Source organism: Panthera leo, chromosome A2 (assembly GCF_018350215.1).
Source record: "Panthera leo isolate Ple1 chromosome A2, P.leo_Ple1_pat1.1, whole genome shotgun sequence".
Lineage (NCBI taxonomy): Eukaryota > Metazoa > Chordata > Mammalia > Carnivora > Felidae > Panthera > Panthera leo.
The window spans coordinates 125,538,710-125,564,192 of record NC_056680.1 but is presented as its reverse complement, the minus strand read 5'-3'; the positions used below and the strand labels follow the sequence as shown (position 1 = coordinate 125,564,192).

The window sequence follows — 25,483 nt, the reverse complement described above, 5'->3', positions numbered from 1 at the left end:
ACCTCTCACTGGCTGGCTCCATAGCCTCCATGAGTCCCTCCCTGTTCTGAGCCTCAGTTTCCCTCTGTGTAAAATAAAGGGTTTTAACCAGATAATCTCAACTTCCATCCAAGCTCCATGACTCTGAAATTCTAAATCAGACTGTTTTAGACCAGCAATCTTCAGGGTCACTCCATGTTTAAGTGTTTTGTTTTTAATCTGATTTGTTGCTCATATTTAAAACTCAAGAGCTCTTGCATAAAAATACCATTTTTATCTATCTATGAAAATCTGGCAACACAGCCACACCCCTGCCTGGCAACGATTGGTTGGAGCTGAGTAGTGGCCTGCCCTTCAGGTGGACTATGGGCTTAGCTACCTGGCCCTTGTGGCCATTTGAGGCTTCGGACCCCCTCCCAAGTCTTAAGTGGCCAGGGACTGTGCAAGTAAAAGTAGGACTTCAATGTACAACAAGTCAAAAGTGGGAAGAGCTCCTACAAGGTGACCAGGCCCGGGGTGAGAAGCAGAAGGAGAGAAGATGCTTCTGGGGGATGTTCTAATAAGAGTGAACATGAGAGAACCATCCATCCTGCTGTTAGACTTGCAGAGACTTGTCAGAAAGCAGCTTGCTTCCTCAACAAGCAAAAGAACTGTGGAAGGAGCTTGCCTTGGACACAGACACACCACCATTCAGGCCTTGCTCCAAGCCAGAAAGAATACATCGATGTCTTTTCGGGCCCTGGCCAGCTAATCATGTGTTCTACCTGGGGAATACCATCTAGGAGGGACCATTGGTCAGGGCATGATTCCCCAGGAGCATCCATTAGCAGGATGGGTGGATTTAGCTGGAGAGGTTTTGAGGTTGCTATTGTTATTACTACTTTTATAGATTTTAGCTGATATTAAGTACTGCAGGCTTAGTTCAGACTGCTTTAACAACAACAACAACAAACCTAGACTATCTTATAAATGACAGAAACTTATTTCTCACAGTTTTAGAGGCTGGAAGTTCAAGATCAGAGTGCTAGCAGGGGGAGTTCTGGGTGAGAGCCCCCTCCCGGGTTGCAAACTGCTGACTTCTCCTTGTATCCTCTTGTGACATGGCAGAAAGAAAGCACCCTAGCTTTCTGCCTCTTCTTAAAGGGCACAGATTTGATTCATGAGAACTCCATCCTTTGGACCTAATTACTTCTCAAAGGTCCCACCTCCAAATACCATGATGATGGGAATTAGGTTCCAACATATGAATTTTGGAGGGACACAAATATTTAGTTCATAAAATGTACCTTCTCTCACTCAGACACTCTGCTAAGTACTTTGCATACTTTATCCCCATTTAATCCACAAAGCAACCCTATTTTACAGGTGAGAAAACTGGGGCTTAGATAAGTTTAATAACTCACCCAAAATCAGTGGTGGAGTGTAAACCCGTGTCTGTCTCGTACAAGCCATGTCAGAGAGTGTCTATGCCTGCTCCCAACCATGCCATGCTGTCCCTCTTTCAGATTCTGGCTTCTAAAGCCACTATCTTCACTTCACTGTCACACTGTCAAGATGACCCATACCTGCCCAGAGGCAGCTGAACATCAGAATTAGATACCTTGACCCAGCACTCTGTTAGCCTTCCCTCTTTATCAAAAGTGGTCCTCTCAGAAAGGGAGAGGTAAGAAAAAAAAGTAAAAGAAGGATGAAGAAACAAACTAGAAATGAGTATTAATCCAGGTAGAGCTGAATTCAGTTACACATACAAGAACATATTATTTTTATTATCACTTCCCCCCACCATGATCTCTATTCTCTAACAAAACAGATTTTGTGGCTTTAACTAGCTGTCTGAACACTTGCTATTGTATTCTTGACAAAAATGCACAACCTGAATTTAATTAGGAGGAAACATAAGACAAACCCAAATTGAAGGGCATTCTATAAAATAATTGGTCAGTACCCTTCCAAAGTGTCAAGGTCATAAAACTTTGAAGAATTAGCCCAGGTTAAAGGAGACTGGGCTGACATAAAACTAAATACAATATGTGATCCTGAGTTGGACTGACCCAGAAAGTGTGGGGTCTGAGTTGGACTGACCCATGAGTGGGACAATCAGTGAAATTTAAATAGGCCTATAGATATGACAACAATATTGAATTTCCTGATCTTGATAACTGTACCATGACTGTGAAAGATGTTCACTTTCAGGGAGTTTGGATAAAAGATATGTGCAAATGCTTTGTTCTATTTTTGCAACTTTTGTAAACTATTTCAACCTTTGAAAATTATGTTAACTTCTTGGAAATGATTTTAAAATGGAAATTTTAAAACAATTTTTTAAAAGCCACAGAGCACAGGAGAGAAGCAAAGAAATTATCTTGCCAAGCAGAAGTAGGCCCTCAGTAAGTATTTAGTAAACCCAACCACTGGGTCAAGTTTTTAATCTCAACCCAGAATGTTGGGAGGCAATGAGAGAAATTGTTTATAACAAAACAACTGGGATGTTTCTATTTGGGAGCCATGATCCAGTGTGCTCACAGCAAAAAAAAAAAAAAAAAAAAAAAAAAAGCCGGGTTTTAATACCAGTTTTTGAGTTGCTTGATCTAAAAGGTAAATGCAGATATGCTCAATGCCTGCAAGGTATCAAAACTTCCTATTCATCCTAAGGACCAAACGTATCTCCAAGATACACTGTTTGATTTTAATAGAAACTTTTGAGTTAAAAACATTTCAATTTGATACACTTTGTATAGAGGGGCACATTTCCCTCCTTATGTTAGCAGGATTTATTCCCATTTTTAATATTTTCAAGGCTTTCAATCTCAAAGAATCATTAAACAGTGGAGACATTCTTTTTTTTTTTTTTTTTTTTAATATATGAAATTTACTGTCAAATTGGTTTCCATACAACACCCAGTGCTCATCCCAAAAGGTGCCCTCCTCAATACCCATCACCCACCCTGCCCTCCCTCCCTGCCCTCCCTCCCACCCCCCATCAACCCTCAGTTTGTTCTCAGTTTTTAACAGTCTCTAATGCTTTGGCTCTCTCCCACTCTAACCTCTTTTTTTTTTTTTTTTTTTTTTTTTTCCTTCCCCTCCCCCATGGGTTTCTGTTATGTTTCTCAGGATCCACATAAGAGTGAAACCATATGGTATCTGTCTTTCTCTGTATGGCTTATTTCACTTAGCATCACACTCTCCAGTTCCATCCATGTTGCTACAAAAGGCCATATTTCATTTTTTCTCATTGCCACGTAATATTCCATTGTGTATATAAACCACAATTTCTTTATCCATTCATCAGTTGATGGACATTTAGGCTCTTTCCATAATTTGGCTATTGTTGAGAGTGCCGCTATAAACATTGGGGTACAGGTGCCCCTATGCATCAGTACTCCTGTATCCCTTGGATAAATTCCTAGCAGTGCTATTGCTGGGTCATAGGGTAGGTCTATTTTTAATTTTCTGAGGAACCTCCACACTGCTTTCCAGAGCGGCTGCACCAATTTGCATTCCCACCAACAGTGCAAGAGGGTTCCTGTTTCAAACAGTGGAGACATTCTGATACAAGTGGAACTATTTCTTAGCACTTATCTACTCAGCCCTGCCTGGCTTCTCCTTGTTCCATGCAACTCATCTAGATAGAAGCAGGGCACCTGACAATGATTATAATGTGAAGAGAATGAGTTTTCATTTCTTCTGTTAGGTCAAGATTTCCATCCTGTACCTCTTGAATCTGCCCACCTACAGAAGGCAAATTCAGAAGCAAATATCTTCTACTTTTTTATGTAATTGTCAATGGCAAAGGTTGCTGAAGTCCTAGGGGGTCTCCTTTCAATAGATCCCCCCTTTTTTTAAATGTTTAAACATTTATTTTGAGAGAGAGTGTGCACGTGGGGGAGGGTCAGCAAGAAAGAGAGAGGGAGAGAGAGAATCCCAAGCAGGCTCTGTGCTGTCAGCACAGAGTCCAACATGGGGCTCAAAACCATGAACTGTGAGATCATGACCTGAAATCAAGAGTCAGACTAAGCCACCCAGGGGCCCCTCAGTAGATCTCTTTTGTTTAGGGTTTGAGATAAAGGACATTGTGGGGAAAGCTCCCTGCTACTTGTGTTGATAGCTTAAATGAATTTGCCATGTTTTTTTATCAGCTCTGAAGCATGCTGGCATGTGCCTTTTACCTTTGGTCTTCTCTTACTTCCCATCCTCTCATTTTCCAGTTGATTTTGCCCCCACTACTCCCTCTGTTTCCTCTTCGATATTGTAATAGGTGCTAGAAATAGAAAGATGGACAAGACAAAGCCCCTGCCTTCAAGGAGATCATAACTACACGGAAAAGAGAGACAAATAAGGAGACAATCAGTGTTCTTCTGAAATGACACTAAAATAGAGGTAGGTTGAGGTCTCTGGAGGTGAGAGATATTTACCTCTGCCTGGAGAAGGAGAGGAAAACTTCACAGAGAAGGTACGTTTGAGCAGACTTCCCTGCAGGAAAAAAAAATAGGAATCCAAAAAGCAGAGGGAGATGGTGACTCAGTGCAAAGAGGCTCCAAGGGCAAAATATCTTTGAGAAAGAGGATGAGAGAAGTTCAGCGTGGCTGAGGGATGCTTGTGAAGCTGTGTCAAGTTATGAGACTATGAGGGAGATCAGAGCCATTCTGGGAAGGCTATTATATTCTTTTAAAAAATATATGTTTTGGGGAATCATTTATCTAGCTTGTCACAGAAATTCAGAACCACACTTGTGAATTTGAAAGCATTTTCAGTAGTAGAAACACCAGCAGAAACTGTCACAACAATTATTAAGTGCCTACTATTTTGAGCTCAAGGTCAATGTATTAGTCTGAATGTTTCTACTCATTGCAAGCAACATTTTTAGAGAAAAGAAGGAATTTAAATTTCTTATGGCTGATTTTTTAACTGGATTTATATACATCATACTCTTCAAAATGCTTCAATTATAAAAATACGAGCAAAATCTGCATTATTTAAAATCTAATGAAAGTTAAAAAACATTATTAGATTTACTTTATGTCTGTGTATGATAGCACATTTTCCATGAACATTTTATACTTTCTATAACACTTCTTAGGTTTCTGGTTCTGGGTACAATAGAGTAAGTACGCTCCACCCAGCCTGCCCCCCTGAAAGGTGCTCTAAAGCCTTGTCAGAAAGTATGGAGCAGGTGCTAGAAGACTCTGAAAAGTAAATAGTAGCAGGTCGATTGAAGAAGAAGACCAGAATGAGTACCACCAAACCGGCAGTGAGGTTAGCATTTTATTGTCTTCTGATATCTCCTGACCTAGTCTCAAGACTCCCCAAAACCCGGACGTGGACAGAGGCACAGAGAAAAAAACCTTCAGTTCTCACTCAGGAAGTAGGAAAGGGGTCTCCTGGCAGCGACAGGGTCTCATAGAAGAACGAATAATATAACTCACATATTCTCATATAGGAACTAAAATGATCTAGTTCAATCATTACTAATGTGTATTGTTAAATTGACATCTGAAATGGATTACCACTTACCAGCTGTAGGACCTTGAGCAAGTCTCTTTCTGCCCCTGGGCCTCATCTGGAAAGTGGGCTGCCTGATCATATGCTCTTGGAGGTCCCACCTGGCACTGATGCCCCAAGACTTCACACATGACCTTTAAGGAGCATCAAGAGGCAGAGTTATGAAGCTAATGATATTCTAGCTTGAGGGCCTCCCAAGCTTGGCGACCATATGAATTTGTAAAATTTTCCAACTTAAGATATCTAACCACAATTGGTTCAGACCCTTCTCTCTTCCCACTTTGGCTTCCCTTTATGTCAGGTCTCATTTTTCTGTTTTGTGTCCTTTTCCTTAAAGAGGATTCCCCAAATTATATAAGCTTTAGAACTTGAAACCTGGATCTTCCCTTGTCCTATTCAGACAGTTATAACAAAATGGCCTTAAACTTGGGATTTCTTTCTGCATCATGTATAAAAAAGCATCAAATATTTTATCAGAAATTAATTAACAAGTTATTGTCTTCGAACATCAAGAAAGGAAACACCTAGTTTTCTTTCAGTGCACAGCTTAACACTTCTTCAGGGCTTCTCTGAATCCTCACACTTTATGTTCATTATTTGCCTCAGAACTATAAACTTCATAAAAATAGGGACCGTATCTGTTCTACTTACTGATGTGTCCCCAGCATCTACTGCAATGTCTGGCACACAGGAAGTAGTCCATAAGTGCTGTCAAATTAATGCATTAATTTCTGAAGACCTGTTGTATTTAAATAAACTTCATCTTTTCCCATGAAGAATTTGAGACAGAGCACTTCCGCTCTGGGCCAGGCACAGAAAGTTACAAGCTCATTTAGAAGACCATGAAAAGCATCTTACCAGTTGATCTGAATGCCCAGAATATGAAGGAATTGCTGCTATGGTCAACACTGATCCAGCAGTGGAAATGTACACTGAAATTTATTTATGGGAGAACAACCAATGCTGAGATTATGTGAAACCCTTCTTCTCTCCTTGCAATGCACAATTCCTCATTTATTTTTTTTAATTTTTTTTTAATGTTTATTTATTTTTGAGACAGAGAGAGACAGAGCATGAATGGAGGAGGGGCAGAGAGAGAGGGAGACACAGAATCGGAAGCAGGCTCCAGGCTCTGAGCCATCAGCCCAGAGCCCGATGTGGGGCTCGAACTCACGGACCGTGAAATCGTGACCTGAGCTGAAGTCAGACACTTAACCGACTAAGCCACCCAGGAGCCCCCACAATTCCTCATTTAAAATGCAATGAATGAGGGGTTCCTGGGTGGTTCAGTCGGTTAAGCTTCTGACTCTTGATTTCAGCTCAATTCAGCTCAATGTGAGTCATGATCTCACAATTTGTGCAGAGCCTGCTTGGGATATTCTCTCTCTCTCTCTCTATCTCTCTCTATCTCTCTCTCTCTCTCTCTCTTCCTCCCTCCCTCCCTCCTCTGCCCCTCCTCCCCCTCTCTCTCTCTCTCTCTCAAAATAAATAAATGTTAGGGAAAAAGGCACTAAATGAGCCAGAATTCAGACTTTGATGGCCAAAAAAGACCCCCTTCTTCCTTTAATTGGGGAAAGAATTCCTTTAATTCTCCATTGGACCACTTCAATGAATAAATAAAATGTCCCTATTTCATAGTCACACCTTTTCCATCTCTCTGAACTGTAATTGTAGAGACCAGACTATGGATCTCTTAAGGGTAGTTACAGTTCTTCAAATGTCCCCCTTGTTTTGCCACATCCCACAGGCTAGGGGCTGTCTTTCTTTCCTGCTCACATCTTCCAGTTCCAAATGCTTCAGTATTTTCTACAACAGCAGCAGTAAAATCAGCAGCTGAGAAGAAGTCTATATACAAGAGGAGGAAGACAAGAGGGCTTGGGAGGGAGAGAGATAGCAAATGTTGATGGGGCTTAAAAAGGGTAGCAGGACAACAGGAAAAGGGAATTAAGAAGAGAGAATGATGTGGAAATTACCTAAACTAATTACATAATTTCATAAAACTGAGATTCCCAAAAGGAAATATAAATCATGGAAGGCACAACAACTCTGGAGCACAGAAAATTCTGTGCTCATATTATAAATATTCAGCAGAAAAAAAAAACCCTTAACATTTGAGTAAAGAAGAGTAGGCATGTTCTCTCCCCTTGAGTGGAAGTTTGTGATTGTTGTTTTGAAATTCGCCACACCCAGTTGCAATTGGCCTGCCATCCTTGTCCTGAGCAGCAAAGGGATGTGGGTGGTGTGGGCACTGGGAGGGGGCGGCCCATGTGGCAAGCCATGACAGGTTTTCATTTTCATTTCCCTCCAGCTCTGTGGGTGCTCAGCACCTCAAATTCCCAGCTGCAGTCTGGATAATGAGGAAAATTATTGGCCTGACCTGGTCCTTTAATTTTTTTCCCACTCATGGCTTGAGCTTTCATTAGTTTTCATTTCTCATTAAAAGAAAAATCAAAGAGTGAGAATTAAACACCTCTTGATTGTTATCCTATTGAAAATGGGAAGTTGAGAGTCATGGGGCTGGAACTGAATGAAAGGCCAGCCAATGAGATGAGTGAGACACCATGGGATATGTCAGCAGGCAATGGCTGCCCTCCTTCTCTTTCCTCTTGAGAATGATGGGAGCCCTCTAACACCCAGAAAGTCTTTGAGTCTGTACATTTAGGACTCAGTGTTGTAAAATCTGGCACATTCTCGTTGGGTTTGGATGGGCATTAAAACTTTCACCAGCACTCAGTTATGTGTTTACCCCCTTTAAATGCTGCTCCTCAGACATAGAGTCTGCATCCAACCCATTTGTCAACTCCCTACTGTATGTCAGGCACATGGTAGGTGTTCAGCAAACCAATGGAGAGGGTAAATGGATGCATGCATGCCGAGATGAATTGACTGCTCTTAATTTCTATGTTTGTGTTCATATCAAATGTACCCTGCCTCACTAACATAAAGGGAATAAAAAAACAGTATGACAGTTCCTCAAAAAAAAAAAATTAAGCATAGCATTGCCATATGGTCCAGCAATTTCAATTAGGTATATACCTAAAAGAATTGAAAGCAGGGACCTAAACAGATACTTGCACACCAATGTTCATAGCAGCATCATTCACAATAGTCAAAAGGTAGAAACAAACCAAGTACCTATCAACGGATGAATGTATAGATCCATACAATGGAAACTTATTCAGCCTTTAAAAAAGTGGATATACCAACACATGTTACAAATGAACTATGAAAACATTATGGTAAATGAAATAAGCCAGGCACAAAGAGACAAATATATTATGATTCCACCTATATGAGGGACCTAGTTATTCCTTAATGAGTATAAGTCTTCAATTTGGGATGCTGGAAAAGTTCTGGAGATGGATAATGCTGATGGTTGCATAATAATGTGAATATACTTAAGCCACTTGGATGCTCAAAAAAGTTAAAATGGTGAAGTTTATGGGTTGTATATTTACCACAAAAAAAAAAGGGAAATAAAGCAACATCCATTTAATGTGCTGACATTCCTGAGTCAACCAAGGGAATATCAGCACTGCCCATATAGCTTGATTCTACTGCACTTGAAGAAGAGGCAGTCATTTTGTGGTCACACTGATTCAGGGAAACACGGGCCATCATGGCCTTCATGGCTGTGCACTCTCCTTTTCTCTTTGCAGATCTCTAAGAACACTCACTGACTCTGTCATAAGATACACCTGTCCCCAGGCTTCTAAGGCTGGAAATTATAGGAGAATCTTCCTCGTCCCTTGTCACCCAGCTGGTGATTACTTGTTACTGCCGGCCAGCCTCCAAGGGACAAACTAGCAATAAACCTATATGGGTTCACTCTTTCTAGACCCCCAACCTAAAGGAGCAGTGCCAGAGCTCAGCATTACAGACAGAAGGGACTGGGTTTAAGCAGCTCTCCATATTATTAGTTGTGTGGCTTTAGGCAATTCACTTAAGTAAGCCTCACTTTTCTCATCTATAAAATGGGAATGCTACTATACCTACCTCACACAGTTGTGCCAAGGTGTAAATGAACTAATAATATAAGTACCTAACAGTGTGTCCACAATAAAATGAGTATCCAATAAATACAATTTTCACATAAGAGATACATTACAGGTGGTAGCAAGGAGAGGGGGAGGGTGGTCATTCATCACAGGAGTTTAAATATATCAGCTGTACAATCTGAACCTTGAACAGACCAGCCAGCCAGGAGGAGCCTCAGGAGTGAGCAGGGATCCCAGCAGGTGATTAACTGGGGCTTTCTAAGGAGATGGCTAGTTCTCAAAGAATCCTTTTTTACTTCTTCTCATTCCTCACCTAACGATCTTTGGAGTAGTTTCTCTTTGGTGATAGATGTATATCATGTTCTCACATCTACTAGAAAGCTTACTCATTCATGCTTAGGAAATATCTTGAGACTTGGAAATCCAAAGAATTTAGGATCATGTTAATATAATGCCACATAAACAGAAAACTCTTTAAGGAGAATGAAGCTTTCCCATCTGTGTGATGGTGCAGACAATGTCTGGTTGCACAGTGATGCTTCTTCCATGATTTCAGTCAATCAGACTATCATCCCACTCGTGTTGAATTGAGCTCACTACCTTTAATTATTGTCTTTTAATTATTCAGGTGCATCTTCCCAAAACCTGGACAGATTTATAGAAAGGTAAGTGAAAGTGGGATATAAGAAGTTGTTTTTAGATTGGGTTTCTGATTTAAAAACAAAGAATGAAAACCCTCTGTGGCTACCCTGTAATCACTTGTACTGAGTACCAGTACCTTACTAGACACTCCCAAACATTGGGACATTATCACTCCTTGGACCCGTGGGCATAGGAAGTGATTAATTTGCATATGTTCTTTAAGAAGAATCATAAAAAACGCATACAAAGGGGATCAAATTTAGGTCTGGCCAAAGTTGCTGAACAAAAGACCAAAAAAATGTATTTCATTTTCTTGCTTTATGTGCTCATGTTGAGCTTAAAATTCAGAAGCAAGGCCCTGGGTTCCCAGAGAGAAAGCTTGAGAAAACCTTGAATTTGAAGTTCAATACACAGATGTTGGGATGTCCTACAAATCTGGACAGAAGTAACCAAGTAACACTTGATGAAAAACACTGGGAAAGGTCCTAAAAAGATGGCATCACGTGTGCCTACTGGAGACTTCAATCCACTCTTCTCAATTCTGTTTACTTCTGTGGTCTTTCCCTAATGGGGAGGTGGGTTACAGATTATACACAAGAAGAGGGAAAGAGAATGGTGGTACTGGAATGAAAGAAAAATAGCAAAATGTTATCCAAAAGGGGGGGCACGCAAAGATCCTTTCACAGATCCAGGCTGTGACATCAGTTCCAAAGCACAGCTTCTGAGTGTTTGCCATTCATATCCCATCTATGTTTCTCAGTTTGTCCAGGGACCCACTGTTGGATCATCCAGCCATCATTATATACGCCATGATTGGAAATGATGTCTGCAATGGGTGAGTTATGGAGAAAAAAAGTTTTAAATTCTTGGACTCTGGATTCCTTGTCCTCCACTGCACTCCACTGTGTCCCAGTACCTGCTGTTGAGTTGAATTTCTCTGTCTTAGCAAGTCCCAGACATATGTGAAATCAACGGAACCAACCTGTAAAGCTGAAAGGCCCTTTTAAAAAGATCTGATCCATTAATTCTCTGTTCCAACTCACAACAAATGGGTATGCCATGCTACAAGTTCTCAATTGTAGCACAAGATAGATGCTGCTACTAGCCAAGAATCCAAACTGAATATAACGGCCTTTTAAATAAAATAAGGCTGAATTTCTGCTACCCCATAAGAATAGCTTCCTCACTTATATTCTGATATAGGTACTCATGGCAGAGACAGCGTAGGCTTAGAGCATTTGCAAAAGGACTGTGTATCATTTATGGCCAATTTTATGTATGCCCATGGCCCACAGTAAGAAAGCAGTTTTGCTAAACTGCTAATATCAGTAGTGATTTCAAAGTGTTGAATGCCTTAGTTCCCCCACACCATTTTGGAAGGTTTTTCAAAAATTGTGTGTACCCCTAAGAATATGCTGCACATGTGAATGCCATCTGTCCTGTGATTGTGGCCAAAAAGAAAAAAAAAAGGTGAGATCAGATCTAGAACAACTCCCCAGTAGCCACCCACCCACCCACCATTTTAGAAAACAGAAAAGCAGAGCCAAGAGACATTATGTGACTTGCTTGATTAATTGATTAATGGCAGATCTGGCCTCCAAGCCAAGTGGTACTAGAAATAGGTCATTCTACTCACTGCCCACCCTTTGCTTTCACTCACCAAGCTTTCTAAGTCTGTGTTAAAGACCCAGTTCAATATTATGAAAATGTGTTTGCCCTCACCAATAACTCCACAAGTTGTGAGAGCCCTGGAACTCTCACAGTGAAGGAGCTGTAAACTTAATTAGTGAAGTGAGTTCAGGCCAAGAGATACCATGTTGTCCTGCAAAGATATGGAGTGCCAGACCCTGCTTTGGCACACCTTGGGCTGGTTTACCACCCTCCCCAGAACCCCAAGACTCCCAAAGCAACACACTGGGGACCAAAGTCCCAACCTCTGTGATGAGCCACATGGAACTCTCTGGGTAAATAACAAACACCCACAAAACTTTCCATGAGCCAAGAGCTGCACCACTCTATATTATCTCTTCCCCACAGCAGCCTTAAGACAAAAGTATGATTGTCCCCAATTTACAGATGAGGAAACAGTTTCGGCAAGGTGAAGGAACTCACTAATACTGAATGAGTAGCAAGTTTGAGATGCAGACCAGGTTCTCTGACTCAGTTCTGTGCTCTTTCCACAATCCACACTTGCCTTATTTGCTTTCTTTGAGACAGTCGCTTTTTGAAAAGTATATATTAACGACCTATGATGTGCCAAATGCTGTGCCAGGCTCTGGGGCATTATGGCAAACAGGCCACAGTGCCTGATCACAAGGAACTTCTAGAAGGAGAAGCACTGAGCTTCAGGAACCCCAGTCCTATCACCACACAGACTGAACCCATGTCAGATCAGCCAGTGCCCTGCTAGCCTCTGGATCATATTCCCCTGGGGGGGATAGAGAGCAAACCAGTGATACTGAGTAAAGAACACCTGTGGAAAGCAGCTTTGACTCCAAGAGTCCAAACCCCTGAAACTGCACTTTTGCAACAGAACCTGCTTACTCAGAGGCCCTTCCAGCCCAGTCCTGCTTTTCCTTTTCCAAAGAGCCAAAGGGCAAGGCAGACATCAGCCAGAGACCTGTGCCAGCCGCTCCCCCCGCCAGGGATCTGGGCAGATAAGCAGCAAGCATTTGGGTGAAAGAACAGTGTTGGCAGTGTGGGATGTCCCTGTGGTGCCCACTTTGCAATGTCCTGTGGTGGGGTTAGAAAAATAAAGGCAGATGGCAGCTATACCTCCCCATCTGCCAGAACGTCAAGGTGGAGTAGACAAACCAAAATGAGCAAAGCAATTTCATAAAAAGCTCAAGCTAGCAATGAGTTGCATAATAAGTCCGTCCTGGAACAAGTTTGGGGATATTTGCTTGACTTTTCTCTTTTCTTTTTTTTTTTTTTTTTTTTTTACATGAGGATGCTAGCTAGCATATACTGAAATAATGTAGCTATACGCTTCTTTCTCAATTCACTCAACTCATGCAGTTACTCAATGAATACTTGCTAAATGAATGAAGGCCAGGATTGGAAGACAGCTTTTAGTATCTGGAATTTAAGAAGAAAGGTAACATAGACAGATCCAGCTTTCTCATTGTGATTGTAGTCAATTTGGCCAAAGCTAACCCAGCTTCCCCTGGCCTTTCCTGTCACTGCCCTTAAAAGCTATGGAAGGTCAATGATACAGAAGGAGAAAAATTCCTGGAAATAGGGAAGATTTGAGTGAGCTACAGCAGCAGAACCTTGCAGGGGCAGCATGGGAAATGGGAATGTCCTTAAGGGCCTCAAATCATAAACCCTTCCTCCGCCCCCATCCCAACATGACATCCCTGACAAGAACATTGCAATTGTCAGCAATGTGATAGAATTATGAAAACATCCAGTACTATCCACATCGATTGACATGGTCCATTTTTCTTTATAGTGGACCTAGAAATAATTAATTGTACGTTTTTCACCTAATGGAAAGAACCAGGGCCCCCCTATGACAGGTTGTCTGCCTCCCCTGCCCCCAAGCATTATTTTTTTGTCTGCAATGTCAGTGTTTCTGATGTCACCTAGGGCAGATGATCAGCACTGCATTAAGAAGAAACCAGTCAATGTGCTGATAGGTACCAATGTGCTCCCCAAGGAGAGGGAAACAATCCATTCTATCCAGTCAAATGGTAGGAAAACCAGCAGGGAAAGAAATGCTCAGAGCATTTCTATCTCCCGGCCTCCTCAGTTGAGGCATGGGTGGCCGTGGGAAGGCTAAGGAGGTTCCCAAGCAGCCAGCATGCTCCAAGGCACACCCACTTCCAGGGACCCAGGATCTCTAGGCATGAGGTAGTGCGGGCCCAGTGCGTTCCCATCTCCTTGCCAGTCTGCGGCAAGACGCCTCTTAGAGGGGGGTTGAGTGTGAGGCCAGAGATGTGATTACAACTGGCTGGCCTGCAGAAAGGGCTGACTATATTGCCTGGCCGCTTAGAAGCTCAAATGCTAGCTGTGCATGAGGTCTGAGCACTCAGTCATGACAAGCCTCTGGGCTTTCGCTCAGGTTCTGGGAACTATTTTCCACAGAGGCTGTTTGCCTTCATCCTTAGGAGGAGGCACATCTCTCTGGCATCGGCCGGATGAAATCTGGCTGGAATAGCTGCCAGGGTAATGAAAAGATCACAGCCGGCCCTGCACCCAAGTCACGGGGCTTATTTTCATGATCAGACGCAATTCATTAGGACAAGGACAGGCTCTGAGCCACCCAGGAGGTGAGCCTCTTTGTCTTTCCCCTGCCGTGTGTTCCTGACCTTTGAAAGCACAGCCGAGGGCGCCGGCTGCTCTCTCATCATTTTCCCTGGTGGAAGCCTCACATGTCCCAGGCTTTCCCTCTGTGAGCTCAGCTCCCCTAACCCCTCACCTCTCCGTCTGGGTGACTGGCAGGAGCTCATCAGTGAGTGAGAAGGGGTGCAGGGCGCTGGGGTGTGCAGGCAAATCCAGGCTGGCAGAGTGGACCCCACACAGGCTCCAGAAAACGTGGGTTGAAGAGGGTTAGACGCTTGCAGTTCAGCCCATTCAACCTTTGGTGGACATCAGAGAAGGCCTAAGAGATGTTTCCCAAACCACTGGAACTGTGGTCTCCAAAACGCTAATGCTAATTCTCCTCAAAAACCACTGGAGGAGAAACAGTACCCAGACCAAAATGGCACTGAGGATTTTTCAGGGACAGAGTCAGAAGGCACCTTCTATGGCATCCAGAAGAAGTGACCCACCACCTATCACTTAGACCCATGTGCCCCTGCCTGAACTGAGAATCCATTAATTTTGGGGTCCCTATCTGGCTTAGTGGGTAGAATATGTGACTCTTGATTTTAGGGTCATGAGTTCAAGCCCCACATGGGGCCTAGAGCTTACTTAAAAAAATTTTTTTTAAGAATCAGTTAATTTGGGGGCACCTGGGTGGCTCAGTCTGTTAAGCATCTGATTTCTGCACAGGTCATGATCTCACAGTTTGTGGGTTTGAGCCCCACGTCAGGCTCTGTGCTGACAGCTCAGTACCTAGAGCCTGCTTCAGATTCTGTCTCCCTCTCTCTCTGCCCCTCCCCCTCCCCCCTCTCAAAAATAAATAAACATTAAGAAAAATTTTTTAAAAATCAGGTAATTTTGCTATGCACATCGAAGGGTTTGATTGACAATGCACATATCCATGTGCTGTACATGATGGAGCAAAGATGACTGGAGAATGTTCCATCAGCAACACCAAGGCTTCCATTTTGATTTCACTAAGTAATTAGTCATTTGGGTAATGCTTGGTTCAGTTATGGGGTGCTGGTGCAAAAGCACAAATTAGCTCAGATTCTTTGTTATCATCAGGGCTGTGTCTCTAGCCAAAAAATAATCATTAAATAGGGAGTTTGGGAGACTTTTCTCCATCTTAACTCATCTTGGCTTTATGTGAGTGGAGAGCCATAGCCCAGCATAATTGCTTCGTGCCAAAATGCTAGTGTATCAGCAGGAAAAAAAACAAAAAACAAAAAACTGAGGTACCAAGGCAAAAGTTAATAAGCAGTATGTGGTACCCTCACTGGTGATTGAACATAGGGTATAGACACCCAGCTTGCTTCCCTTTCATCCTCACTGTCACATTCAACACACACAGTGAAATAAAACCAGTTACTCTGGGTGGGTCCTCCTGCATTGAGCAAACCCACAAGGCAGCCTAAATCCCCTTCACAAACGGAGATCCTTCTAGCACTTCTACACATATGCAAGTCAAGCCAAAACCCCTACACAGCCTTCTGCGCTTGGTAGGTAAGCAACCTATTGTCAAATCCTTATGAGAGCTTTATATGCAAATTAGGAAGACTTTTACTCATAAAGTAGTATATTTTTTCCCAAGGTAAAAAAACATGAATTTAGCAGTCTGTTCTATATGCTAGGGTAAAATAGGACAACGTTTTCTTTCCTTCTTTCTTCTTTCTTTCTTTTCTTTTCTTTTTCTTTTATTTGGCGGGGGAGAGGGGGTCTAAGAAACCTGTTATGTAGTGTAGAAGCATGTGTATAATCCACAACTAACACCCTACCCACAAGCCCTAAATCAGACTTTCTCTGCCTTTTCCTCTGTATGGGTATATATTGCTTGTCACAAATTAGCCAAAGTGAACCTCGCATCCAGGATCAACCTGTCCCTTCTGGATAGCAGCAATTTAGAAAGTGATTTTATTTGACTAAGTGAACTAGGTTGGGGGGGGGGGGGGAATGACGTAAAATTACAATGCTTTCTGCTCCTCCCATTAAAATTTAGGTAGAGTCCAGTTTCCCCCCCTTACTTTAGAAAGAATAAAAATAATATGAGAATCTGTTTTATTGTTGTTATTTTTCTGATTACAAAATAACATCTGTTATGAAAAGTTCAAATAATACAGGGCATAGGAAGTGAGTTTCCCCAACATCACTGCCTACCAACCACCCCACCACCTTGCTCCAAGCTAACCAATGGAAACAGTTCAACGTATTTGCATCCAGATTTTGTCTATGCAAATTCTAATTTACAGACTGATTAATGCTCATTGAAATGAAATAATATTATGCTTACTACTCTATAATTTGTTCTTTTCAATCAACAATACTTTTCCATGCTAACACCTACAGATTACTTCATTATTTAAAAAAAATTTTATTTTATTGAGGTGAAATTTACATAATATAAAATTAACCTTTTTAAAGTGAACAATTCTGGGGGTTGTGGGAGGGGGGATGGGCTAAATTGGTAAGGGGCATTAAGTAATCTCCTGAAATCATTGTTGCACTATATGCTAATTTGGATGCAAATTTTAAAAAATTAAATTAAAGTGAACAATTCCGTGGCATTTAGTAATTCAAAGTGTTGTGTAACCATCACCTGTATCTAGTTACTTCATTATTTTTACTGGCTGTATCCCATTCTACTTCATGAGTGTACTATAATTTATATAGCCAGGCTTTTTAGCATTTTCTAACTTTACACTATTTCACACAATGTTGCAATACTTATATGTACATCTTTGCACATTTGTGGAAATGTTACTATAAATTTCAAGGTCAAAAGTTAAGCCAACTTGAGATGTTGGTACATTTCTGATGTCATTTAGAAGCTCCCTTAAAACTGATAACAGTGGAAGGATGCCAGGCTGGCTCTATAGGTAGAACTTGTGATTCTTGATCTCAGGAGGTTGTAAGTACAAGCCCCACTTTGGGTGGAGAGATTACTTGAAACCTTAAAAAAAAAAAAAAGTTTTTAAAGTGGATCTACCCAGGGCTTCTTTCTGTCCCTTCCTTCCATGTCACTCATGCCTTGAGTCCAGCCTGTGAGTAATAGACTTCCTTTGCCTGGTTTGGAATCTGTGTTAAGTTCCCAAGGGATGCCATAACAAAATACCACAAACTCCGTGACTTCAAACAACTCTCACAGTTCTAGGGACTAGAAGTCCAAAATCAAGGTCTCAGGAGGGTCATGCTCTTTCTGAAGGGTCTAAGGGAAAATCCTTCCTTGTGTTTTGTGGCAACATAATTCCAGTTTCTGCTTCCAGCTTCACATGGCCTTCTTCCCTGTGTGTCTGTGTAACACCTTCTCTTCTTATAAAGACACTTGTCTTTGGATTGAGGGCCCATTCTAACCCAGTTTGACATCATCTTAATATCTGCAAAAACCTTATTTCCAAATAAGATCACATTCTGAGGGACACCACTCAAACCACTATAAGATCATTATGTAACTTTGGAATTTTAAGGGCTCAAAATAGAAAACAACTTATTATTCCATTTAGGTTAACAAAAGGCAGTTTTAACCCTAAAGAGTAGATGAAAATCTTAGAGAATTCTATAATCTACTCCCAGGATAATGCAAGTTAGTACCTTAATTCAAACTTGATATATTCCTAAATGTGTGTATGTTCACATTCAATGTAGAAAGGAAGGATGTTGTGTGGATACATAATGTCATTTTGTTTCTCAGAGAGGTTGTATTTTCCAAACTGTGATATATGTGAAGAGTTTAAAGACGAAGTTACAGAATTCAAAGGGTCAAACAAATAATAATACCAGACTCCTATGATTCCATTAACTGTGTATATCAGTCAGGATAGGTAAGCTCATGCTTCAGGAACAAACAGCCTCAAATCCTAGTCGCGTAAAGCAAAAAACATTTACTCATACTCCACTGTCCACCAGGGATCACCATGGGTCTCTATTCTAGGACTCAGATTAGTGAAGCAGCTGCTATATGGAACATAGTGCAGACTCATGGCAAAGAGCATTTTAGTGGCTCTCATATCACCAACTGTGACGTATGACACTTCTGCTCACAGTCTGATAGGCTAAACCAGTCACATGGCCCACCCAACCACAAGAGAGTCAGGAAGCCCAAAGTATTTTGCAAATAGCACCAATAGCTACTACATTGTATGTATGGGGCATGGGGAGGAGGCCAGGGGGGATCATGTATGTGTACACATTTATCCTTATCTACTAAAATATTTTCTGTTTCTTTCACCAACAGGAAAGCTGACCCAGTCCCAGAAATGACTACTCCTAAGAAATTATACTCCAGTGTCATGAAGACTCTGAAGTATCTAAATTCCCACCTGCCAAATGGCAGCCATGTTATTTTATACGGCTTACCAAATGGAACGTTTCTCTGGGATAATTTGCACAACAGATATTATCCTCTCGGTATTAGTTTGAAGATACTTTTACTAATTGTACTAACTAACAATGTTAGTTACATATAGTTAGTTTACTAACTAACAATGTTAGCTATACATAGTTCAAATATATGTGGTCCGAACTATATAGGAATACACCTAAAATGCCACCACAGTGCACAGGTCAGAACAGGTAAGGACAAGAGCCCTGAGGTGTGGATATAAAAGGTCAGTATCTAAAGGTGAGCAGAACCGGATCCAAAGACAGAAAGGGCAGAAATCTTTAATGTAGAATTAGGACAAATTGAAAGGTAAGAGTTTAAGTCAAGAAACTCCTTTAACAAAAAGTGAAATCTAGAATGAGCGGATAAAGCTCTTGTGGAAGAGAAGGATTTCTCCAAATCTCAATGGTGAGTGCCCCCTGGTGGCCAGAATTCTAACAAATTCTGTGGACTCTGGTGGACAGTTAAAATTCTACGCAACACATCTTCCAGCGGCCTTGCTTCCTGCTCCCACACTCACTCGGAATCCTTGGCTCTAAAACGCTTTAAAGATCTCCAGAAACTTCCAATAGCATCTCTAGCACCCATACGCTTTATACACAGTGTAAAAGTAGTAGTAATTCACATCAGGAAGGGCTGACATGCTGATCCTTAAAACAATCCTGTAAGATGTTTTCATTAATTCCATTTTATAGATGAAAAACCTAAGGCTCAGACAGGCAGGCACCTTGCCAAATGTTGCATAGCTTATTGTATATGTAACGTGGGTGTAGCAGGGCTCTCTCGGTGTTTGGGGGGAGAAAGTCCTTTCAAGAAATATTTATTATATGCCAGGCACTGTTCTGGGCACTGCATAACTAACAGTGAACACAGTAATCAAAACCAATAGGCTTATATTCCAGTGGGAGCATGTCAGAGGATGATAAGTGTTATTAGAGAAAATTAAGTAGGGAAGGGGGATGGGAAGTGCTGGCCTCAGTCCTCTCTGACAGGCACCGACAACAAGGGGCCTGTGTACCCTCCCCTCAGCCCCACGTCAACAACACCTGTGCCAATCTCTCATTAAAAGGTCTGCCCCTACCCTGGTATTGCCATAGCCTCCTCTTTAGACCAACTCCTACTAAAGTGTTCTGGAGGTCCAAGCAGTTTCTAATGAGTCAGACGAGCAATTTAAAGGGAAAAACCTGAAACTCCTTCCTCAGTGCCCACCTTAGAGGGTGGAGGTGGAGAGCTTTCCCTTGTATTAATAACTTCTCTGTATCTTTCCAGTATCTTCTCCTCCTCCTCCTCCTGTAGTCCTTGCTTAAGCCAACCCCTCACAACCACCTCCCTCAGAAAGTTCCACCCCTCCTCACACACAAAATGAGCAGTTTCCCTCTAACCACTTGTCAAAGGAGTCTGGTCCCGTCACCAGGGGGACAACAATAAATACCCATTTTCTAGGATTCCCACCAATAAGACTGAAGTCATTTTGCTCTTCAATTATCAAGTGTGCCCCAAATGTCATTTTCATCCAAGAAAAACACTGTCCAGGCTCCTACAAGGAAAACATATTCCTTCTGTTCCCACAGCTTTCATGCTGACCCTTAGAGATAGTAACATGTTTACACAGAGAGCTTAACTCCATTCTGGGCTGCCTTGAACATGCCAAGGACAACTATTTGGGCCGAGAATGTCTCTTTGAGTCATTGGGGTTGAAAATTTCAGTTCCCTTAACAGATGTTTTCAGATTCCTAGATTTCTCCCATACTAAGAAATGCCTGGGGAAGAAGAGTTGAGGGCAGGGGAGATGTGCTTCCAATTTACTCTATCACATCAACGGTGACTTGACTTTGGGTTTTCTGACTTCAAATTCCATTTTCTTCCCATGAACTCCGGTTAGACAACTCCATAAATTCTCTCATATATGACACATAATTCACTTCACTCAACCACAGTATGCAATAATGACACCATGCAATTTGGAAGGGAACAAGGGAAGGAAAGAAGTTGACTTGGGGGACTTATCAATCACTTTGGTGGAGTCCCTAGGCCAGTGGTTCTCATCCAGGGACAACCTACCCATCCTACTCATTATCACAACTGGAGAGGGGACGCTACTAACATCTAAAGAGTAGAATCCAGGGATGTTCCCAAACATGCTACAATGCACAGGAAAACCACCCACAACTAAAAATGTCAATAGTGCCAAGGTTGAGAAACCTGTTTTATTTAGGTTTTGCCCTGTTCTCAAATGGCCTTTCTCTAGCCACTAATCAGGCACTAGCATTTCACAGTACAAAAGAGGAAGAAGGAAAAGGTAGAACAAATTTGTTATATATAAACAACCCTGGTTTTGGAAAAAAAAAAATCCAATTAGGAAGAAAGTTGAAACCCTCTAAAATTTGTTTAATGTTTTTAAGTTATTATTCATATCTTAAATTATCCCTGCTGCCTGGTTGCCATGGGAAATAAATTATAAATTCCTCAACGAAGCATCAGTGTCCTTCCTAGACAGCCCAGGAAAGTAGGTGGGATTTACCCAGCTTCCCCATTTCTCCTTGAGCTGGCACATAACTCACATAAGATGAGAGGCTTGAGGGGAGGGCTATCACCCTATGTCCCAGTTCTGCCTGGCTTCAAATCTAATCTTTGGACCTTTACTCCCACCAGACATGTGCCAGCAATAAAGCAGGTTAATTCTGGGCCAGCCTCAGGGTTTGGCCGCTCTGCCTAGGTTAGGGTCGGTCTCATCTTAGTCAATAGTCAAATGCCAAGTCTGATTCCCAGGGCACAGTGCTAAGGATTGTGTAGGCGAATAAACAGGGTGTTCCATTTACTTCTGTCTTTGAGCCTAGAAACACGATGAGGATACTCTCTAGACTTGACTGTAGCCACCCATTAAGGATCAAGAAAGAGGTCAGGGGGTGCACGGGTGGCTCAGTCGGATAAGTCTCTGACTTCGGCTCAGGTCGTGATCTCACAGTTCATGATTTCAAACCCTACATCTGGCTGCCTGCTGTCAGGAAGCAGAAGGGGTCAAGGAGAACCCCTGGGTCAGTGATACATTCTCTGCTGCCTCAGTAGGACAGGTAGGAACTCAGCCTGACCATTCACCTAGGAAAAGTTTCAATGCTACATCAGATTGGCAGATAATGGAGGCCTGGGGCAAGAATAGATTCCTAGCTCACTCCTGCCAAGGAGAAGGGGATAATAAATCCCTCTTAGCATCTTTTAGCCCTATTTGAGTCACTACCCAGTCAATGCCTCAATGCCAACGTCTGTGACAGCCCCACAATCCTTACCAGCAATTAAAATTCCTAGCAAGATGCATAGGCTTTTTGAAGAATCACCAGAAAGTAAATCTCACACATTAGGATTCTACTTACATAGATCTTTTCAAGCTTGACCAGGGATAAGTCCTCTCGGGCACAGTCTATGAGAAAGGCAATCTTTCCATAAATATGTTGGAGATACCTATTATGCACTTTGGAGGTAAAGACGATACTAAAATGGAGCCCTTGTCCTCAAAAGAGAGAGAAAAGAAAACTCCATTGGGGAAAATACAATATAGATCCTGACAGTGAAATCACCTTGTGTCAATGACACTGGTACAAGTCATAGGCTGGGAGCTACCTGAAGGATTAGACTATATAATCAAAAAGTTCAGGATTTCTGGCTACAAATAAGCCTGCAAGTAGGCCTTCCTTCAAAGACCTCTGCCACAAAACATCAACAACAGCTTAATTTTGTCCTAATTATTCTTAAACTTGAAGCCTAATATATTCTAAAATACCTTGTAGTATGCCTCTTATTTTATTACTGGCTTACTCCCTGTCTGATTTCATGTGGTTTTACTAAGGTTTTATACATTCAGATGGTACTTCATGGAGGTGTAGCTGATCTTTGTTGGTATGGTGCCTAAAATTTAAATTATGGTCCCAGCATTGAGTAAATGCCAAAGACTCTGCCCTAAAGAACTGACAAATGACTGAGACACAAGCTGCTACTCTAGGCAGTAGGGGTAAAACATGCCCTTTAATCTTTGGATGCCAGTCCACAGGCTCCCCACCCCTTACACACACACACACACACACACACACACACACACACACACTGTTAGTTCCTCAGCCCTGATAATTCTAGTCCTCTTGCCCCTGTCCTGGCATTTTTGACCAGCTTTCTTCACCAGATTCACTTTCTAAACAGGATGTTGCAGACACTGCCTCTTTATAGGTATGACACATAGGTAGGATCACTCTTTATACCAGGCTCCTCAATCTACAAAAATACCATTAAAATTACAGAGATAAAAACTAATACCTAAAAAGAAAGAGTGAACTGACAGCACCAATAAGTGGAGAAAAGAACTACTTCCCCCCTTCCCTTTCTTTAAACCATAAGCCTATCACAAGCACTCCCAACTGACCTTCCACATGGCCAGCCCAGAGTCACCCTACCTTCCACAGCAGAAATCCCAGAGAGAAGGGAAACCAACTCATTACATCTTTCCCAGTTACCTCCCCCAAGTACAGCTAGAATGCCTTAATCCCATTCAACAGACCCACCTACTCACCTAAGGATTTTTCCTATATTGACTTGTCTAATTAAAATTAGTGCCAGAAAAGCAAGAAAATAGGGGGGGGGGGAACAGGGATTGGGAAAAGGCCTAGAAAGACACATCTTGTGGTCTCATGCTCAGGTGTGCTGGGACCTCAGCAGTAGGACAGCAGGGAGGGAAGAGTAAGCCAGGATGGAACAAGGCTATGTCAAGACTTAACCCCTCGAGGAGAGTCAGCAGATGAGTTCCCAATATCCAGGAGAAGGACAATCTCTGGACCCTCTGGATAGCAGAGTAATCCAGGTGGGAAAGGGGAAGGTGCAAGAGCTTTACTTATAGTCAGGCCTTAGGTGCCATCACCCCCAGGTTAAAAAGGCTTCAGCCATTGGACAAGGGAAAGAGAGAGAGGCCACTTCTCAGGGAGAGGGGACTCATCAGGGCCAAGCAGGTTGACAGGGCCCCAGCTAAGCTACCTAAGGTTTATTACAAAGCCCCAGCCCAACAACAACAACAACAAAAAACAAGATGGCAGAGGGAAGGCTGCAGAGGTAGTACTACTACTCAGAGGTAGTACCAGCAGGGGGCAAGAGCCAAGTCACTGGGACACAGAGGATAGAGGATGGGGAGTGGAGATTGGAGGTGTCAGTCGCTGCAGCTGTCTAGGCTAAGACAGATGGGAACACATACAGAAAGGCAAATGACACTTTTTTTCTTTTAAGTTTTTTTATTGTGAGAATGAGAGTGTGTGAGAGTGCGAGGGAGGGGAGGGAGAGAATCTCCAGCAGGCTCTGCAGTGACAGAGGGCTCAACCTCATAAACCCTGAGATCATGACCTGAGCCAGAATCAAGAGCCGGAAGCTTAAGCAACTGAGCCACCCAGGCGCCCCCACAAAGACAAATTACAACACACACACACACACACACACACACACACACACACAATAGAGGAAAAGAAGCCTCAGTGGTAGAAAGCAGGATCTTGGAGAAAGACAGGAGCTCAGGGCTCCATGTTGAGCAGAAAATGAAAGCAAAGACAGAAGCCAGTGGCTTGGGATTTATCTAAAATATGAAGATGCAGGCACCTTTGGAGAAGAGAGGAGGCCTGGCGTGTCATTGTGACTTTAATGGTGGTAATAAGCCTGTGGTTTTCCAGTCTTGGATTCACTCACCCACACAGAGAGAATATATTTTTCCTCTATGACAAGAAAATTGAATCTATCTTTCAGTCTAACCGATCTGAGGTATAAGTGAAAAATAAGACTGTGTTCCGTCACCTTCAATCTTTCTCTTCACTCCGAGATAGGTCCTATTATTTTCCTTTATTTTTTCAAGCGGGAGAGAAGTGTTAATGGATGAGACATCAGTTATTCAGCCCTGAGATCTGGGAGGGCCTGGGTTTTGTGTCTCAGCCCCAGCATGAAAGCCTGGGTGGATAGGCTGGAAGGTGGGGGTGGGGAGAGAGGGGGCGGTGTGTGGGGAGAGAGAAGAAATAACCCCCACAGATTCTGGGTCTGTAATTGATGTTTGGAAAGACTCTGGATGAACTCACATATAGCACTTAACACTTTCATTCTTTTTTTTTAAGTTTTATTTTATTTCTTTCAGTAATGTCTACACCCAATGTGGGGCTCGAACTCACAACCCTGAGGTCAAGAACTGCATACTCTTCTCACTGAGTTAGCCAGGCGCCCCCATCTTTATTCTTATGTACCTCTTTAACCTGCACCAAAAAATAAATGTAGGGTATATCTACTAATTAGGGCTCAAATAAGATATGCACTGGGCTGTGAAGGGATATGATGTACTGTCCTTTCCCATCCAATGGCCACCCAAGCTCTTTTGTAGGCTTTCAGTCTACTAAACTGCAGGACAGTGCATGGTCAGAACTTAAGACACACAGAATGTCCTGGCAGATCCTTAGCATGGGATAATTGGGCAGATAATTGGGTTACATAAAGTTGAAAAGAAGGGTTTGATCAACTACCATCTTGAATGCTCCCTGTGCCCCAGGGGAACTTAGCATCTCATATCATTGCCAGGAGAAAGCCACCACTCCACAAGTCCTTTGTCAGTGGCGTTTCAGTCTGTATGGTATCTTTGTATCCTTCTACCTAGGTTCCAAATAAGGTCAGGCCTTTC

The 25,483-nt window shown here is 42.3% G+C and overlaps 1 protein-coding gene across 3 annotated transcripts in view; it reads left to right on the top strand.

The window, feature by feature from the left end:
- AOAH (acyloxyacyl hydrolase) overlaps positions 1-25,483 on the top strand; it is a 168,451-nt gene that overhangs the window by 124,755 nt on the left and 18,213 nt on the right. For all 3 annotated transcript variants that reach the window (XM_042922170.1, XM_042922186.1, XM_042922177.1), the window contains exons 15-17: positions 10,105-10,141; positions 10,879-10,953; positions 18,658-18,830. In XM_042922170.1, the coding sequence (XP_042778104.1) occupies positions 10,105-10,141; positions 10,879-10,953; positions 18,658-18,830 (285 nt within the window). The remainder of the gene's footprint in view (positions 1-10,104; positions 10,142-10,878; positions 10,954-18,657; positions 18,831-25,483) is intronic.